This window comes from Hippoglossus stenolepis, chromosome 5 (assembly GCF_022539355.2).
Source record: "Hippoglossus stenolepis isolate QCI-W04-F060 chromosome 5, HSTE1.2, whole genome shotgun sequence".
Taxonomy (NCBI): domain Eukaryota; kingdom Metazoa; phylum Chordata; class Actinopteri; order Pleuronectiformes; family Pleuronectidae; genus Hippoglossus; species Hippoglossus stenolepis.
Window position 1 is genome coordinate 690,838 of NC_061487.1, and position 17,411 is coordinate 708,248.

A 17,411-nucleotide genomic window follows, 5' to 3' on the forward strand; every position below is an offset into this window, starting at 1 on the left:
TAGACAGCGTCTCTCCTCAGGAGAAGGAAAACATTCCGTAACGTTTTAGCTAGACCTCAGATAATATGAACGTGTTCACCGTTCAAATTCATTATTTGTCATTAAGTTGCGTTCAGTTCATCGTTCTCATAAAAATGAACGTGTTCAATGAACGCGTTCTTTTGAACTCGTTCATGCACAACACTGTATATATTTAATAAATATATAATGTGGTAATGACTTCTGAGTTTTCATGTGTCAGAAAAGGAGTCATGGCTACTGTAAGGATTGTCTCTTGCTAGTTTCTCTTTCAATTTGATAAAACTGTACTGAGTCGATTACATTTTTACCATGTTTACTTCGTAACTTATTATCAGTAAGACAAGACAAAAGTGTGAAGAATATTGAATGGCCATTCTTTTGTTTTTGTTCCTAAAGTATTTAGCATTTTTATTACTGTTAATAGGGATAAATGGGTGTGAAAAATTAAATAATTAGTGTTGCAGAGGTCTTACCTTGGACTGGAAAACATTTCTTTAGTGCTTTTTTCTACAGGGACAACATCAGGAGTATCTCTTTGGGCACCAACAGCAACGACGTGGCCATTCCTCTGACTGGAGTTAAAGAAGCCTCAGCTCTCGACTTTGACGTCTCTGAAAGGAGAATATATTGGACTGACATACAGTCCAAGGTGAGCTAGGCTGTGGAAACCAACCTTAGTTTTGGATTGAATTTAAATTGTGTCATTTTAGCTGAAACAGACATGTATGATAAAACATCAGATTTGAAATGAGTAGAAGTCAGAATGCATGTTGTGGGCAGTTTGATGTTTGTTTCAGAGGAAGGAAGTTGGACAATGTTTTTATTCCTTATTTAGTATTTTGGTACATCCATTACTTTGTATTGAACTCTGAATGAGATTTGTCCTCTTACGCCTTTCTCCTTTTTTTAGACAATTAGTAGAGCATATATGAATGGCAGCTCAGTAGAACATGTCATAGAGTTTGGACTGGACTACCCAGAAGGCATGGCAGTTGACTGGATGGGTCGTAACATCTATTGGGCCGACACAGGCACTAACCGTATCGAGGTGGCCAGGCTGGACGGCCAGTACCGGCAGGTTCTGGTTTGCAAGGATCTTGACAACCCGCGATCGTTGGACAACCCTCGCTCACTGGCACTGCACCCAGCTAAAGGGTATTACTGCATATAATAATTGGGTTCTCATATTGGCCTAACTTGAAGTCAATGGTCATCACTGTTCATTCACGGCAATAACAGCCTGACACCCTTTGATCCCCTATTTGTGTGTATGTGCCAATTCTGTAACACATGGCACTCACTTGTCTTGATGATGTCATTGTCATTTTATGATAACATCCTATTCTTATGCTTCAGATAGAGCGAGAGAGAGAGAAAGTGCACAACAGTGAGGCAATGAGCGCTGCACACAGCTCTACTATCTCATGTGCGTCCCAGGCTAAAACAATGTTCTGTCTCCGCAGATACATGTACTGGACAGAGTGGGGTGGTCGACCTCGTATAGCCAGAGCATACATGGACGGCAGCATCATCATGACCTTGGTTGATAAAGTGGGCCGGGCAAACGGACTGACCATTGACTATGTAGACCATCGACTCTATTGGACCGACTTGGACACATGTATGATCGAAAGCACCAACTTGCAAGGTTTGGATTCACACACTAACATTGCAACAGGGCACATAAATAATAAACAGACCACAACAATTTGAATTAATATCACAAATGGATATAATCAAATTATTTGTAACAGAATGTATTTGTTAAACTTAAGGATCCTGCAGATCCTTGAATTCCTCCACTCCAACCCCTTCTAATTTTTACAGATGTATTTTTATTTTGCAGCAGTATTGGAAGAATGTTGACTTCCACACAAACCTCCCTCATCTGCTCTGCTAGAAAAAAAAAAGTTGTTTGACCCATGGGTCATTGGCAGCAACACTAAAAAGGCTACCTACTGGTGTGTGGCCTTGTGAGCACAGGCATTGGCCAATGCTTATCATCTCGCCAACCAATTAATCTGATCACTATTTACTTCAAGTCCTTAATGATGGTGTTACTTGATGCTTGGAAGATGACATTGTTAATAAGAAGATGAGGAGCTATTTTAATAAAGGTTGTCTCATCCTCTGCAGGCCTTCAGAGAGAGATCATAGTAGACGACCTCCCTCACCCCTTCGGTCTGACACAATACCGAGATTTTATCTACTGGACAGACTTCAATCTGCGGAGTATTGAGAGAGCAGATAAACGCAGTGGGCTCAACCGCACTGTGGTGTTGCAGGTTTGGAACAAGTTCAAAACAAAAGTTTCAGCAAATTCTCTAACCAAAATATTTGATCAGTGCTGTTATTGTGCTCCTAATTTGTACTTTTATCGGCTTTTATTAAAGTCTTGAGGAGAGGAAGTTATTTGTAAATGTATTTCATGTCTTACTTGCTTTAACATTAAAGCCCAATTCATGCTTCTGCTTCAGAGACCTGTACCATATGCAGAGCCCTACGCCGTAGCCTGGTTTGCACCTCCCCAAAAATGTAACTACCCGTCAGTGACGCAGACAGCAGGAGCTGTGATTGGTCCGCTTGGTCCCACAGACTCGTAGCCATTTTTGAATTGAGTTGAAGGAAAGAACACAGGCAACGTCTTTCTTTTCTTTGTTGTAGTTCTTTAAGACAAAGTAATTGTTCTTCAACATCTATCACCTCCAACTCAAACACGATCCATTTAGTAACACTCACCATTGTTCTATAGTAAACAGAGACGCCACTAGCGTTTAATTGCAGTGCGACTCACACACACCTAACTATGAAAGCTGGGATCCGTGCTGAGGTTCCGTGCGCACCTAAGGCATAGCTTCGACACAGAAGCATGAATTGGCCTTAAAGGGATAGTTCACAGCTAAATTATAATTCACCCATTATCTACTCACCCCTTTCCTGATGGAGGGGTGGGTGAAGTGTTTGAGTCCACAAAACAGGGGAAAAAATAGGAGTTTCAAGGGTAAACAGCGTTGCAGCCAAATCCAATACAATTGAAGTAAATTGTGACCACTTCTTCAAAAGTAAAAAACATTAGGCAAAAAACATAAAATGCCTCAATACTGCTCCTGGGGCATAGTGGTGAGTAGATAATGAGTGAATTAAAATTTTGTTGAATTATCCCTTTAACATGATAAATATTAGCTGTAATACTGTACTTCATTTTTGTTGAATCATTGTGTCCTCAGGGTCAGCTAGAGCTAATGCTGGACATCCTGGTTTTCCATTCATCCCGCCAGGATGGTAGCAATGAGTGCTCCCAAAACAATGGCAACTGTGCCCACCTTTGCCTGGCTACGCCTGCTGGTGCTCAATGCCGCTGTGCCTCCCACTACACCTTGAACCCTGACGGACGAAACTGTAGCTGTAAGTACAGAGAAGCACAGGATGGCTGAGAATGGAAATCCCCTGGTTTGAATGCCAGGAGTGACTGTAAAAACGAATGTCTGATGTACAGGTTTTCCACGGCTCTTAAATCTAAATAAATTAAATTAAGATCTTAAATTGTCTTAAATTGAGCATAAATTGGCTGCTAAGTATTACATTTGCAATTGTCATAAGATATCTGCCTGGCCTGTTGCAGGCAGTGTACAGATCCCAAAGTTAGCTCAAGAGTGCTGCTGGCTAGCTTTTATGACTGCGGTCAAGACAGCCTCCACTCCGAAACACACAGTCAAACTAGCACCCCCTCGTTTCTCTAAACGTTACGTTATGGGGGTGCTAAGCATGTCATGTTTCCAACTTTCATTCTTACCCCGGTCCTTAGCTTCAGGGACCATAATTCAGAGCACCTGGGGTGGTTGTCTTTGTATGTGTATATATATATATATACACTGAAAATTAGAGCCTATGTTTTGGCAGGAAGAACATTGTTTCCACTCTGCTTACTCAATTATTCTCTCTTTCTCTGCCTTTGTCTGCAGCTCCCTCTAGTTTCCTGCTCTTCAGTCAAAAGGCCAGCATCAGCAGGATGGTTTTAGGAGAGCAGAGTCCTGACATCATCCTGCCCATCCACGTCTTAAGGAACGTCCGAGCCGTCAGCTATGACCCACTGGACCGCCTTGTCTACTGGCTGGATGGACGACAGAACATAAGAAGGGCCAGAGACGATGGAGCCATGGTAAAATTTGCCATGATACACACACTGACAGTATATGAAACCTGTATGGAGCCTAAGAAGTAGCTGTGATTTAAAATATGATTTTATCTTCAGCATGTTTCTTCTTGCTGGTAATTTCTTTCTCAATCACACCTCTGAGACTCTGAAGCTTTGTCCTGGTTTGGACAAGAGAAAGTAGTATGTGAAGACATATGAGGAGTGTGTACAGTGGAACAAGCCTGTGAACCATAAATTAATTGTAAAAGTGTTTGAATTGTAATGCATGTGGCTGTGGTAGAGAATGGCTTATATGAAAACTACAACCAAAAGATGTACACAAGCTGATATATAAAACATACAATTCCACTTATACAATTTAAATGCAGACAATGATTGGGACACAGTTGAAGATTAAACATTTTGCCCTGTTGTTGCAGTGTCTTCAATGAGCAGATGGAGACTAATAACAGGCAAATGACTCGAGTAGGGTTAAAAGCTCTTCTAAGTCCCTCTCCCTAGGCCTCTCCTCCATCATATGGGTCTCACCACTTACTTTTGTCCCTTCTATTCCTCCACCACTCCTCCCGCTCTATGACACCTTACATTTATTCTCCGCCTTCCTCTTTAAAAAAGGTTCTTTATTATTATTAGTGAATTTCCCTGCTGTAGTGAATTTCTCCGGTGTGTGGATCAATAAAGTTTTATCTTATCTTATCTTATCATTATTGGAGCTTCCACTGTGAGGAACATAAAGAAAGAATACAAGTGCTAAGATGTCTGAAATTATGGAAAAGATTCCCAGCCTCCTGGTAGATCCTCCCACTTGCACAGGATGTTCTCCATGTTGGCTCCAATGACTGTCTTAGTCAGACCTCTATAAAATATTAAATGTGGCGTGGTAAAAAGTCCTTTATCCCTTGTCCCATCCTGTAAACCTGTACAGCCCCTAACATGGCATTTATTGACAATTTGACCTCTTCTTTAAATGTCCAGTCTTCATCTGTTGTGATGGTGTCCACACCAGGCACTTGAACATTGACAGTTTATTCTCTCAGTCTGGAACTCTGTTTCCCCTGCTTCCATCACTGAAACCTGTGAAAGGTTTCTAAACATCAACAGAAAGGTTCACCTGAGGCTTAGGAATTAGGGAGGGTTGAGGGTCGATCCACCAGAATCAGATTTCGTCATGATCTGGATCCCCCCCACTTTATATCAGATTGAGCGAAAACTCTCTGAGCATAACATTTATTGGGAATCTGATGTATATGTAAATAAGCAAACAAATAATGGGAAACATAGTAAGACAGAGAGCAGCTTACCCAGCCTAATATGACTTTGAATATAAGATTGCCCACCACACCTTGCTGTGTTTGTCCCCAGTCCATGATAGTGAGCAGCACTTTTCAGCCAATGGACAACCAGCTTCATGACCTGAGTCTGGACCCGTACAGCCGCCACATTTACTGGACCTGTGAGACAACCAACACAATCAATGTCCAGAGGATGGATGGACACACTGTGGGTGTGGTCCTAAAGGACGACACGGACAAGCCCCGGGCCATCATGGTCAGCGCTGAGAAAGGGTGAGCTCATTTGTATTTTTGTGGCTGCTCAAAATAAATGTTACTTGAAGATATGTTGTACTCTATGTAGGGAAGGAATTTATTGCAATCACACAAGTCATTAGAACTGTATAACGGAACATACTGGTGTATCTCAGTGACACAGTGAGAATAAAGTGAGTGCCCTATAGTGTATAAATGTGCCTTTGTCCCACTGCAGGTACATGTATTTCACCACAGTGCAAGAGCGCTCAGCTAAAATTGAAGGCGCCAGTCTGGACGGGACAGAGAGAGAATCTCTGTTTACCACTGGTCTGATTAGACCAGTAGCTCTGGCTCTGGACAATAAACTGGGAAAACTGTTCTGGGTCGATGCTGACCTTAAACGCATCGAGAGCAGTGATCTTACAGGTGAGTCAACAGAAACACAAATTATTGTTTAATTAGACCATTAGATTGAACTGAATCTCTTCAGATTCATTTGCAGAGAGAGAAATAGAAATGTGTGTTTTGTACTAAATGTGTTATTGTTTATTATCATCATCTTTAAACTCTGTGAAAGGAGAGATGGAGATTCTTCTCACCAGTCTGTTGTTGCTTAGCTGTGCAGTCAGGTAAAAAGATATAAAAAAAACTGTAATAGCAGTGTCTCATCATTAATCCAATCATCTTTCCTGTCAGTTGTGTGGACAAATAAATGAACATATGTGTGTTTAAAGAACACAGATAAATTCAATAATGTTCTGCGTGGCTATACCACCATAGCTCTTATTTTATCTTGAAAGGTGAGTAGGGCTGGGCCTGGTTAGTACTGGAAAGGGAGACTGCCTGGGAATACCAGGTGCTGTTAGCTTAACAACAATTATAATTGTGATTATTATTATTATTATTTTAACTGTTGCTGCTATCATTAATAACATAATTAGATCTGTAAATATTATGCTTATTATAGCAACCAGTCTGACAGCTTAATATGACGGTTAAACAACTGTTCCTGGTCGTCCTCTCCTCTCTTTCCCCCTATCCTTTTTTCCACCCACGTCTCCTCTCTTGCCCATTTTTCTCCTCTCACCCCAACCTGTCAAGGTAGATGGCCACCCACATTGAGTCTACCTCTGCTAGAGGTTTTTTCCGGTTAATGATGGAGTTTTTCGCTCCAAAGTGTTTGCTCATTGTGGGAATTTTTGAGTTTCTCAATAATTTTCTAATTTAATTGAATAATAGTTAAACAGTCTCCTCTGGTACCTATCTGTCTGACTTTCAGATCTTCCAGAATGAAATAATTTACTAAGGAATGTTTCCACTTATCACTTAAAACCCAGTCACACTTCGTAACTATGATAGTGTGAGTGTCAGAGAAGTTGTAATTTGTTTTAAATTAATAAATAATTAATTATATGTATATCTTAATCTCTCTCTCTAATTATATATTTACAACATTACATTTTTGTTATCAGAAATCTAGACAGGTTGGTCAGGTTTACTAATTTCTTATTCATAAGATTTCATATGGACATTACTCCCACTCCTCCAGGAGCCAATCGCATCGTCCTCCAGGATTCCAACATTCTCCAGCCAATGGGGCTGACAGTCCTGGGAGGCCATCTGTACTGGATCGACCGGCAGCAGCAAATGATAGAGAGGGTGGACAAACTGACAGGAGATGGACGCACACGCATTCAGGGACGGATATCATACCTGACCTCCATCCATGCTGTGGAAGAGATGGACCCACAGGAATTTGGTATGGACCTCTGCCACTCTGACACATGAGTAACTGAGTAACTTATTGCAGCAAGTTGTGTTAATGGCTTTGTTTAAGGTACTAGTTTAGCAGGAAAGCATCTATTTTTGAGTAATAACAATTTTTTCTCTCCAGCATCCCACCCTTGTTCCCGTGACAACGGGGGTTGTTCTCATATCTGCATTGCTAAGGGTGATGGTACACCCCGCTGCTCCTGTCCAATGCACCTGGTGTTACTGCAGGACCTGCTGCGCTGTGGAGGTAAACAGTTGTGATGAGAATAATGGTGCATTCTGACCAAAATTCACTCCCTAGTCATTACTCTGTGAAACTTGGCAAGGCAAACTGACCTGTCCTCTTTACTTGGGTTCAGGTTTCAGTCTGATTGAACTGACTTGTGAATTCAGGAGGATCTCCAGTGTCCAGTCAGTGTGATGGGTGGTGGTGGGTTTAAACTTTTGTTTGTTGTAAGTGCACAGACAGAGATTATGACACTAAAAATGTTTGTAAAAAAACCCCCTGAATAATCAACACATTTTTTATATATATTAGCATGCTATTATGATAATCCGGTCGTTTATGTTTACAATCATACCCACAATACCCCCCCTCGCTGTTGGACACACCATGGCAGTGGATTTTGGTCTACTGTGCCTCGATACTAACACACTGCAGGCTCTGATCTCTATGGTCTCCTGACATTCTGTGTTCAATCCTTCCATTTGCATTTTATATTATGTCGTTGTCCTCTTCTCCACCACACAATGAACAAACAATGCCTCTGTTGTCTCTGTCAGAGCCTCCCACTTGCTCCACAGAGCAGTTCACCTGCTCCACAGGGGAGATCGACTGTATTCCCATGGCTTGGCGGTGTGATGGCGTTACTGAATGTGAAGACGGTAGTGATGAGGAGAACTGTCCCGTGTGCTCAGCCTTCCAGTTCCTGTGTGATAAAGGAGGCTGTATTGATGCTCAGAGGCGCTGCAACGGTGAACCCGACTGTGCTGATGACACTGATGAGCAAGACTGTGAAAGTAGGTTTACACTTGAAACAGTTAGGATTCAGAATAAAGGTAGCAGGAATGTTAATGTCAGGGGAAGCACCAGTAAGGTACATGGGTTTTTACCAGAGCATGAAGAGAAAAATATGTATGTTTGCCTTTGAACTGGAAAATGAATATCAACCAAAACGTGAATCTTGCCTGGACAATCGACTTCGTAATTACCTGAGTACAATCCAACTGAACTGGTGCATCAGTGGCTTTTTTGAGTTTATTTTGACGAATTTTTTTTTTGACAGACTACACTACAACTTCTATTAAAGAATTAACATGTAAGCAGCATTTCAATGTGTCTCCAATTTGTGTATCCTCGGTTGCAGCTATCTGCCATCCCAATCAGTTCCGCTGTAGTGACAACCAGTGCATCACCAAGAAACAACAGTGTGACAACTACTCTGACTGTCCCGACGGATCAGATGAGCTTGCTTGTGGTAAAAACATTGAAAATCTCCTACAACATACCATATAGTGTAAAACCATGTGTAGCCCAGCCATTTTATCTTTTTTCTCAATATGTAGAGAATGTGTCACCTCCCTCCAGTGGCATCCCCAACACGGGGCCCAACACCATTGGTCCAGTCATTGCCATCATCCTGCTGGTCTTTGTTATCGGGGCAGCTTATTTTGTTTGCCAGCGTGTGGTGTGTCGTCGCTACAAGGGCCCTAGTGGGACTTTTCCTCATGAGTACATCGGTGGTACGCCCCATGTACCCCTCAACTTCATCTCCCCAAGCAGCTCCCAACATGGCACCTTCCAAGGTAAGATCAGACACAATGCAGCAGTGATGATGTTACTGACACACAATATCAGTAGTAACATGTTATTGTCTTGGTAAAATGTGAACTTCTCTGTGCAGGGATTTCTTGTGGAAAGTCCATGATGAGCTCGGTCAGCCTGATGGGCAGCAACAGCAGTGGAGCACCCCTCTATGACAGGAACCACGTGACTGGAGCCTCATCTAGCAGCTCATCATCTACCAAGGGAGCCTTCTACCCTCAGGTACACACACACACACACACACACACACACGGGGCGGATCAATGAGTCTCTTGCTCTTCTCTCTCCACAGTCAAATAAAACAAAGATATTTCATTTGTAGATCCTAAACCCACCTCCGTCCCCGGCTACTGACCGCTCTCTCTACAACACAGAGATCTTCTACTCTTCCAACAGTCCATCCACCACCAGATCATACAGGTAATACAAACTGTCTCACATGGACCATATCCATCTGACCAGCAAATGTCTGATTAAAAAACAATGTAAGTTCAGTGTTGGACTGTTTTTGCTCCTCCAGAAGTTATTTACCTCTATTTTTATGTCTTCTAAATTCATGAGTCGTAGGCATTACATTTTGAGGTTGTTTGTTCATCCAATTCTTGTGAACATGATATCTGAAGAACACCTTCTTTAGCCAGTCAGTGTTGGAAATTGGTGAAGCCAGATTATGGACACTACTATTGCCGGCCTATTCTTTCATATTGTCACAAAACCTCGACACACATCTGTGGCACTTTATGTTTGATGTTTTGAAAGACCCTTTGATTATGTAAGAAAAAAAATTGCCCACGGCAAAACTTATCTGCCGACCCCTGCACTGTAGTATCCTCATTAGTGTTGAAATAAGTTTTAATACAGGTTAAATGTTATAGAACCTTAACCCTGTACTAAACTAACACTATGTCTCCCCCCATCAGACCTTACCATCCAGTCCGTGGCACTGCCCCGCCTACTACGCCCTGCAGCACTGACGTCTGTGACAGTGACTACACCCCCCACCACCTGCCGGCTGGGCTGGCATCATCAACAGGCCGGTGGAAGGCCATGGGCCATGGCAGCCACGGCAAACACACCAAATACTACATGGACCTTAACTCAGACTCTGACCCCTACCCTCCACCCCCCACTCCCCGTTCCCAGTACCTGTCAGCTGAGGACAGTTGCCCCCCATCCCCTTCCACAGAGCACTCCTACTTTCACCTCTGCCCCCCTCCTCCCTCACCCTGCACCGACTCCTTGTGACCCTCCAACAGCTCAAGAGCCCTGTAAGGAAGGAAAGGACAGAGTATGCTTGCCTCATTCAGAAGTGGCCTTGTCTGGCCCACTGGGAAAGAACTAATGTGCCAACTTTAGCCCTGAGCGGCTCACACATGCTGCTTTATCTCAACTGCTTAGGCTTAAGTGCCTTGTTCAAGGTTCCTATGTCCCCATTTGTTCATATCATCATTCCAGTCTTCCTGGAGCTCTCAGGGTGACCATCATTTGATCAGTTTGTCTCCCATGTGCTCTGCTCTAACATTCATTCACTGGTGGCTGAAGGTTCAAGGTCTTCTTTCCTTTCTAAAGAACACAAAAAGGAGATGATGATTATAAACAGCGAGCAGCTCTCACTTTAATTTTCACTCCTCCATAAGAAGGAACATTTGCTTTGCTGGGCAACAAAATGTCAAGTCTTCCCTCTGTCCAAATTTGAGCCCAACTCCTGGCCTCACCTAAAATCACTGACTTAGAGAGTCACCAAAAGGCACTGCTGTTGTGTGGAAACCATAGGTCCAATGCCACATTATAAATTAAGAACAAAGCCAAAGGAGGGAAGCCTTGCACCCCCACTCTTAACTTCCTGCCATTTGTCTTCTCCTTCCTCAAAACATCCTTTTTGGCAGACCAACAACAAGACTGTATATAGGATTTGAAATAATTGAACAAAAATAGATTATAAAGGAATTATTTTGCTATTTTATTCATGCTGGCTGATCCACTGTGGCTCAGAAAACAAGCTGGGGATAGATGGATTAGAGGATGAGTGATGGATGAATAATTGGACAACATACAAGACTTTTGCTTATTGTAGGATATTAGATAACCTCTATAGATGATGACTGAATACATGTGTACAATTATGAATGGATGAGTGGGTGGATGGATCAGAGCCAAGATCAAAGTGTGAAATATCTTGTACATTATTTTTAAATTGTGTCCCTCATCATTTCAAATTGGGAATTCTATGTAGTTGAATATGGGGTCTTTTGAATTGGTAGAGCTTTCCCCAGCCAACTAAGACAAATCTGCCTTCAGTCCCATGAAATGACTACATGACAACAACATACCAAATTAATATCAACATGTACTATTGAACATATGTGTTATGAGTGAAGAATGTATGCTTTTCATTGTGAATCTGAACCTCTTCCATCAACTTTTCTTCACTCTCATCATCCTGTTTACCAAAAGTATGTTTGCTGCTATTGTGTACATTCTATACCAGTTACTATAACATATAATTACACAGAAAGCCCATGAGTACCACTCCCATACTGGCAGTATCTCTTGAAGCTATTTTACAGTTAATAACAAATTATTTTTATAGCAACTTTTATTTGTATTTTCTTTTGTGTGTCGTTCATTATGTATGTTTCTATGTCACTCTCCATGCTTATATTTTTTTGGAAATAGTAAAGTGAAAGGTTGAAAGACTGTTGAGGCATTTTACTGGGAGTGGTTCAAAAAAGTGATTGAAGGTTTCAGTGCGCTTTCAGATAATTCAACCCTGATGTCTGTCCAAAAACTTTGGGTCTTGACACAATTAATCATACAACATTGAGAATATAGGACGAAATGTTGAATATCCCCTGTACGTTTGAAGGTCGTCTGCACAATTTAGGTTACTAACTACCAGTAGATGTTAAAAGGTGTTAGTGGCCACAAGCCAGGGTTAGGGACATAACTGTGCATCTTAGCGCCATGAAGTGTTTTGGGCTTGTTATCAATGATACAGGCCGAACTTGAGGGTATACTGAGGCTAAAGGTGAATCTGACTGGTTCCTGGCTTGAATGGCAGTATTATGAAAGCCATGTGGCCCGCTCAGTAGATCATTGCCTCTATTCATTTTTAAACTTAACACTTTACCTTTTTTGAACATAGGACAAGATGGAGAATACGTAATGTACGTTCTGCCACACTAATTAATGCCTACCGCCAGTTGATGTAATCAAATGTTAGTGACCACCAGCAAATGTTCTGGACATATCTTCAGTTGTGTACCTTAGTGTCATCAGGTGTTTCGGCCTTTTAGTCACGAGACACCCTCTTATAAGGCAGGCCCACCGCAGGATGATCAGACTTGGGTGCATGTCCCTAGCATCTCGGGACCCATTTGGGATCTTTCCTCCTAATCCAGAGCCATTGACTACAGCATTCTGCAGTGTGCGATGTCTCTTTTATGGTCTAGTGCAGGACTTGTCCATGGATCCCCAGATCTTTGAGCAACCTGATGGTGGATGTTGCAAGGAAACCTTTCCATTTGCTTCATCAACATTATCCTCCCAGGGTACTGTCAATTCTACAAAGTAGACGACACGCAGGGTGTTTGGACCAGAGTATCAGGTCAGGTCTTAGGGTGGTCGTGTCAATATGTGATCGGACTTTAAACCGCAAGCCCACGTCCACCAACATCTCCCAGTCTCAGGCTTGCTCCAACTGACCACTTCTGGTCAGTGGAGGAGGCCCTCTCTGTCCCTGTTCCACCTCACGTACAAATGTTGTCCTTTGAACTGTGTTTGATGTTTTTTGTTCCAAGTCATTGTTCTCTTTGTTTCTATTGTTGCTGTAAGGCATTTGAGTACCTGGTAATGTCTCCATGTATACCTTGGGATAGACTTATTTTACAAACAGTGAGGGTAGCTGTAGTTGAGCATAGTGGGCAGGATGGATCTCCGTTCAGCCACTCCTGTCAGTTTTTGGGTGAGGGAAGGACGTCATAGGTTGCTCTAAGCAGGAAAGTAATCCTGCTTTCTTCCATTCCCCACAAGTCCTTCAAGCTGATCTTTCTTTTCTCTGCTCTCCCATTTCATCCTCTGCCCCTGTCTTGCTTGAGTGACAGCCTTTGCATATCTTGCTGCCTCTTCCTGACGCCGGATTTCCAGGACTACCATCTCCCCAGCTCTAAAGGAGTTGCCTTGTTCCACAGGGGTCTACTCTGACCTAGGCCCAAACATCCTCTTCCCTGTTGAAAGTGGCCCGCAATGTTAGCTTATTCGAGTGCTGCTTTTGCTTGTTGAGTTGCATCTTTTGGTGTCGATTTCTGTCCTGTTGTCAAGGATGGTCCAACAGCCTGTATAGATTTGTCTCGGGACTCTGAGAGAGTGAACTCAAGCCTTGTTTTGGTGCATTTAAACTCTTCTACGAAACTTGAGATAGGCAGCTCGACAATGCCCTGTCCATACAGGCCGATGTTGCTCAAACATCTTGGGACTCCTAACCACTTTCTCACATAGGAATTGATCGTCCTCTCCATGTTCTCAACTTCTGTGATAGGATCACAACTACTGTATGTGGCCACATCAGTCGGGGTAATGGCCAAACTGTAAGCACCAGAGTTTTAACTTGCCAGGAAGCATGGACTGGTCGATATTCTTAAGACCTCTGTTGACATCCTGCTTCAGTTGCTGGAACTGCTCGCATTCTTTGAGGCTTACATCATAGCATCATTCAAGGCTTTTTATTGGTTTCTCAGACACTGTTGGAACGGGTTCTCCATTGATGTATAACCTATGGTGTGATCTCTTACGTTTGCTTATTGAGATACTTCTTGAGTTTGATGGATTGATACTCATTCTGGCCCATGTGATGTTGTCTTCAAGTTTCCCTCGCAACCGTGTAGGCCATGATTGGTGTTAATCAGACCCCCTGACCTTTGTCGCTTGCCACCTACTACCCATTTTGAAGCTCTAATAATCACCTCTGTCGCCATAGTGAACGCTAGTGGGGAGATAGTGCCGCCAGCCATGATGCCCACTTCGAGACGCTGCCATATGGTGGTAAAATCTGGTGTTGTGAAGCAGAATTGCAGATCTTCGAAGTAGGCTTTTATCAAATTTGTGATGGGCTCTGGTACTTTGAAGAAGTCGGAAGCAGCCCAGAGGACACTTTGTGGTACTGACCCGAATGCATTAGTGAGATCTAGGAAGATGACATCTAGATCTCTCTTTTCAATTTTGGCTGATTGAATTTGGTACTAGATCATGCTAGTGTGTTCTAAACATCCAGAGAACTATGAAATTCCAGCTTTTGTGACCGTTGTATCCACCAGCTTGTTTTTCACCAGATAGCTTTCTCTTTTCAGCCTTTGGGCTATGACGCTAAAGAAGACCTTGCCTTCTACATTGAGGAGACTGATGGGTTGAAATCGGCTGATGTTTGAGGATTCCTCCTCTTTTGATATCAGTACTCCTTCAGCTCGGCGCCAAGGTTTGGGTATTTTTGGCTTCACCCATGCCACTCTCATTAATTTCTTCAAGAAGCGTAGAACATTAGGAGCATTTTTGTATACCCTGTACGGGACACTGTTAGGGCCTGGGGTTGATGATGCTCTTGCCCACCTCACTGTGCTCTCCACTTCTTTCCATTTCGGAGGGTTCACATCCATTTGGTGTTCTGGCTGCTCAATGGGTGGGATATCAGATAGAATAGCTATCGGATCATGTCTACGTGGGTCAGAGGGTGCTCGGTCCAGGTGCTCCTCTATGTCCTGCTTTGAGGTCCTCAGGGTTCCTCCCTTCTTTGCGGTGAAGAGAGAATTCACGAACTTGAAGGGGTCTTTAAAGAAACGGGTTCTTTCTCGTTGTTTTCTTTTCCGAGTTGTTCTTAGGCGCTCTGCCCGCCTTAAGGTTGTCAGTCGGTTCTTGATGTTCTGCCGCAGTATGTTAATTCCCTCCTGCTCCTCTGATGCTTTCTACCAATGCTTTTTAAGCTGCCTCTTCTCTTGTACCTGGTGTTCTATTTCCAGCTGCCTTCTGGACTTGGTTTCCATTGTTGGTGTTATCTGTTCTTTCTGTGTCACTCCAACATGTTCCGTTCTGTAGTTATAAATGACGTTACCCATCCTTTCAAGTTTTGTCTCAACTGTGCCCTTTATCTTTTCCAGGATAGTGCTTAGGTCTGCATTGATGGCCTCCCATTTTTCTTTTTCTGATGCTCCAGGTCAGTTAACCTTTGGTTTGTTTTGTAAAGGTTTCTTCTACATTGTTGCTTGAGATAACTTCCTGAGATACAGGGGGACTGATGTACTGCGAACTTTGGGTTGAGTCAGGTCGCACTCGACTGACTTGATTGACTTCTTAGAAAGTACTGATCAATGCGAGATCCCTGCTCTCTTTCGATCAAGCACTTCTTTCTTTGGTGTATTTTTAGGCCCTTGGCCGATGTTATTTTCCTCCAGCCACAGGGACACACCTGGAGCTTATTGTCTGATTCTGTCGCGTTAGCTTCTTGAATTATGCTTGTCTTCTTCTTTGTCGTTTCCATTCCAGGGTGTGTTCTGTTAGTGAGTCGCCTTCCGCCCCCACTCTCACTGACTCTGGGGGTATTTTTCGTTTAGTTGCTTTCGTAGCCATTAGTGGGTGTCTCCGAATACCAATTCATATTGGATCCCGCCAGTATGGGTAGGTAACCCAAGCCAGCCCCGGTGGGGTCTATACCCTCCAGCCAGCTTTCTTTCCTCGCCGCCACAAGGTCTTTCCCTTGTTGTCAGCTATTCTACTCACAGCGGTCACTGGATGCATCCAGCTACAAAACAAGAAGTTCAAACCCTTTCTACTTACACACCTCAACACACCTGGCCAGTCTCTGCGTAAAGTATGCAAGAAAACCTGTTTTAGAATCTGTTAGCCTTTGGCCTGACTGCAATTTTTGCTGCAAGATTTCTGAACAACCACTGAACAGTCACCTGAGGTTTTTCTGGTACTTAGTCTTATAATCTGATAAATGACGAGGCAACATGATGCTTAAGGGAATAAACCATTTTGGTTTTAAAGAGCAATTGAACCCCTTGCTGTAGTTTGAACACACCCCTTTCAGATATTAAAAAAAATATTTAACATTTATATCATGCTAACATTCAAACTGGGAGACCGAACTGATGTGTTGATGTGATGGAAGTACAAGGCAACATTTACTTGATTTAGATATTTTTTTTGTATTTTTCTATAAAAACAAGACTGGGACCACAATCATCAAAGTCACTGTACAGACTGTATCATTTACTAACTAATTGTTCATCTTCACAGTTAATTGTTTCAAGTTTAGATTTAGGCTTTGAATGTTTTTATATTCAGCCTGCTGTCACTCCAGCACATAGTAAATATCAGCACAAGATACTACACCAAAACAGTGGGAACATATACATAATGTCCTCTAGGACAAAGAGTTACACACAATGATTTCAGTGTGTTATTTGACTGTTGAGAGACAAGAGCAATCTGTGTGTGTGTGTGTGTGTGTGTGTGTGTGTGTGTGTGTGTGTGTGTGTGTGCGTGCGCGTGGCTCCAAGCAGCCCATTTTTAAGGGGTGTATAGGCACCAAATCAAGCCACTGTCAGCGAAACTCCTTAGAAGCTGTTTGTTCTCTCAGCTAATTTTTTGTGTCTATTTTACTCTTGTGACCGTTTTTTTTTGTATCAGAAACATTTTATATAATAAAGGTTCTATTTTAAGGAACATTGTGTCTGTCCTAGGTACATGAATTCATGTTTTGACTGCTAATCTATGATATGAAATGGCACTTGTAGCAAGAGATTTCACAGCAGAGATTTTGACATGTCAGTATTGTGTTGACAAAATGTTTTCTTAAAAATGTTACAATGTGCATTTTGTTAGAAGTAACACTAGACAGGTTGATGGAATGAGAATAAAATCTTAAAAATAAATGAATGGGAATTGTCAGTCTAAAAAGAGCGAACATCAATCATTGGTAAAAGCTTTGATAAAAATAAACATTTTAACGCTTTAAGAAGGGATCTAAAATAAACTAAAGATTTATTCGATCTAAATTCAATGATTCAATTCAAAAACCCTTTGTTACTATGTGAGACCTGGTAGTAATCAGCAG

At 42.4% G+C, this 17,411-nt stretch overlaps 1 protein-coding gene across 1 annotated transcript in view; it reads left to right on the plus strand.

Annotated features, from left to right (window-relative positions):
• lrp5 (low density lipoprotein receptor-related protein 5) overlaps positions 1 to 17,022 on the plus strand; it is a 65,449-nt gene extending 48,427 nt beyond the window's left edge. Inside the window, exons 14-29 of the mRNA XM_035157325.2 lie at positions 535 to 670; positions 932 to 1,176; positions 1,485 to 1,669; positions 2,158 to 2,306; positions 3,249 to 3,426; positions 3,984 to 4,180; positions 5,540 to 5,742; positions 5,942 to 6,132; positions 7,256 to 7,465; positions 7,601 to 7,726; positions 8,263 to 8,499; positions 8,847 to 8,957; positions 9,046 to 9,285; positions 9,384 to 9,526; positions 9,627 to 9,724; positions 10,225 to 17,022. Coding sequence (XP_035013216.1) covers positions 535 to 670; positions 932 to 1,176; positions 1,485 to 1,669; positions 2,158 to 2,306; positions 3,249 to 3,426; positions 3,984 to 4,180; positions 5,540 to 5,742; positions 5,942 to 6,132; positions 7,256 to 7,465; positions 7,601 to 7,726; positions 8,263 to 8,499; positions 8,847 to 8,957; positions 9,046 to 9,285; positions 9,384 to 9,526; positions 9,627 to 9,724; positions 10,225 to 10,549 — 2,974 coding nt within the window. The 3' untranslated portion in view covers positions 10,550 to 17,022. The remainder of the gene's footprint in view (positions 1 to 534; positions 671 to 931; positions 1,177 to 1,484; positions 1,670 to 2,157; positions 2,307 to 3,248; positions 3,427 to 3,983; positions 4,181 to 5,539; positions 5,743 to 5,941; positions 6,133 to 7,255; positions 7,466 to 7,600; positions 7,727 to 8,262; positions 8,500 to 8,846; positions 8,958 to 9,045; positions 9,286 to 9,383; positions 9,527 to 9,626; positions 9,725 to 10,224) is intronic.
• Positions 17,023 to 17,411: the final 389 nt, after the last annotated feature.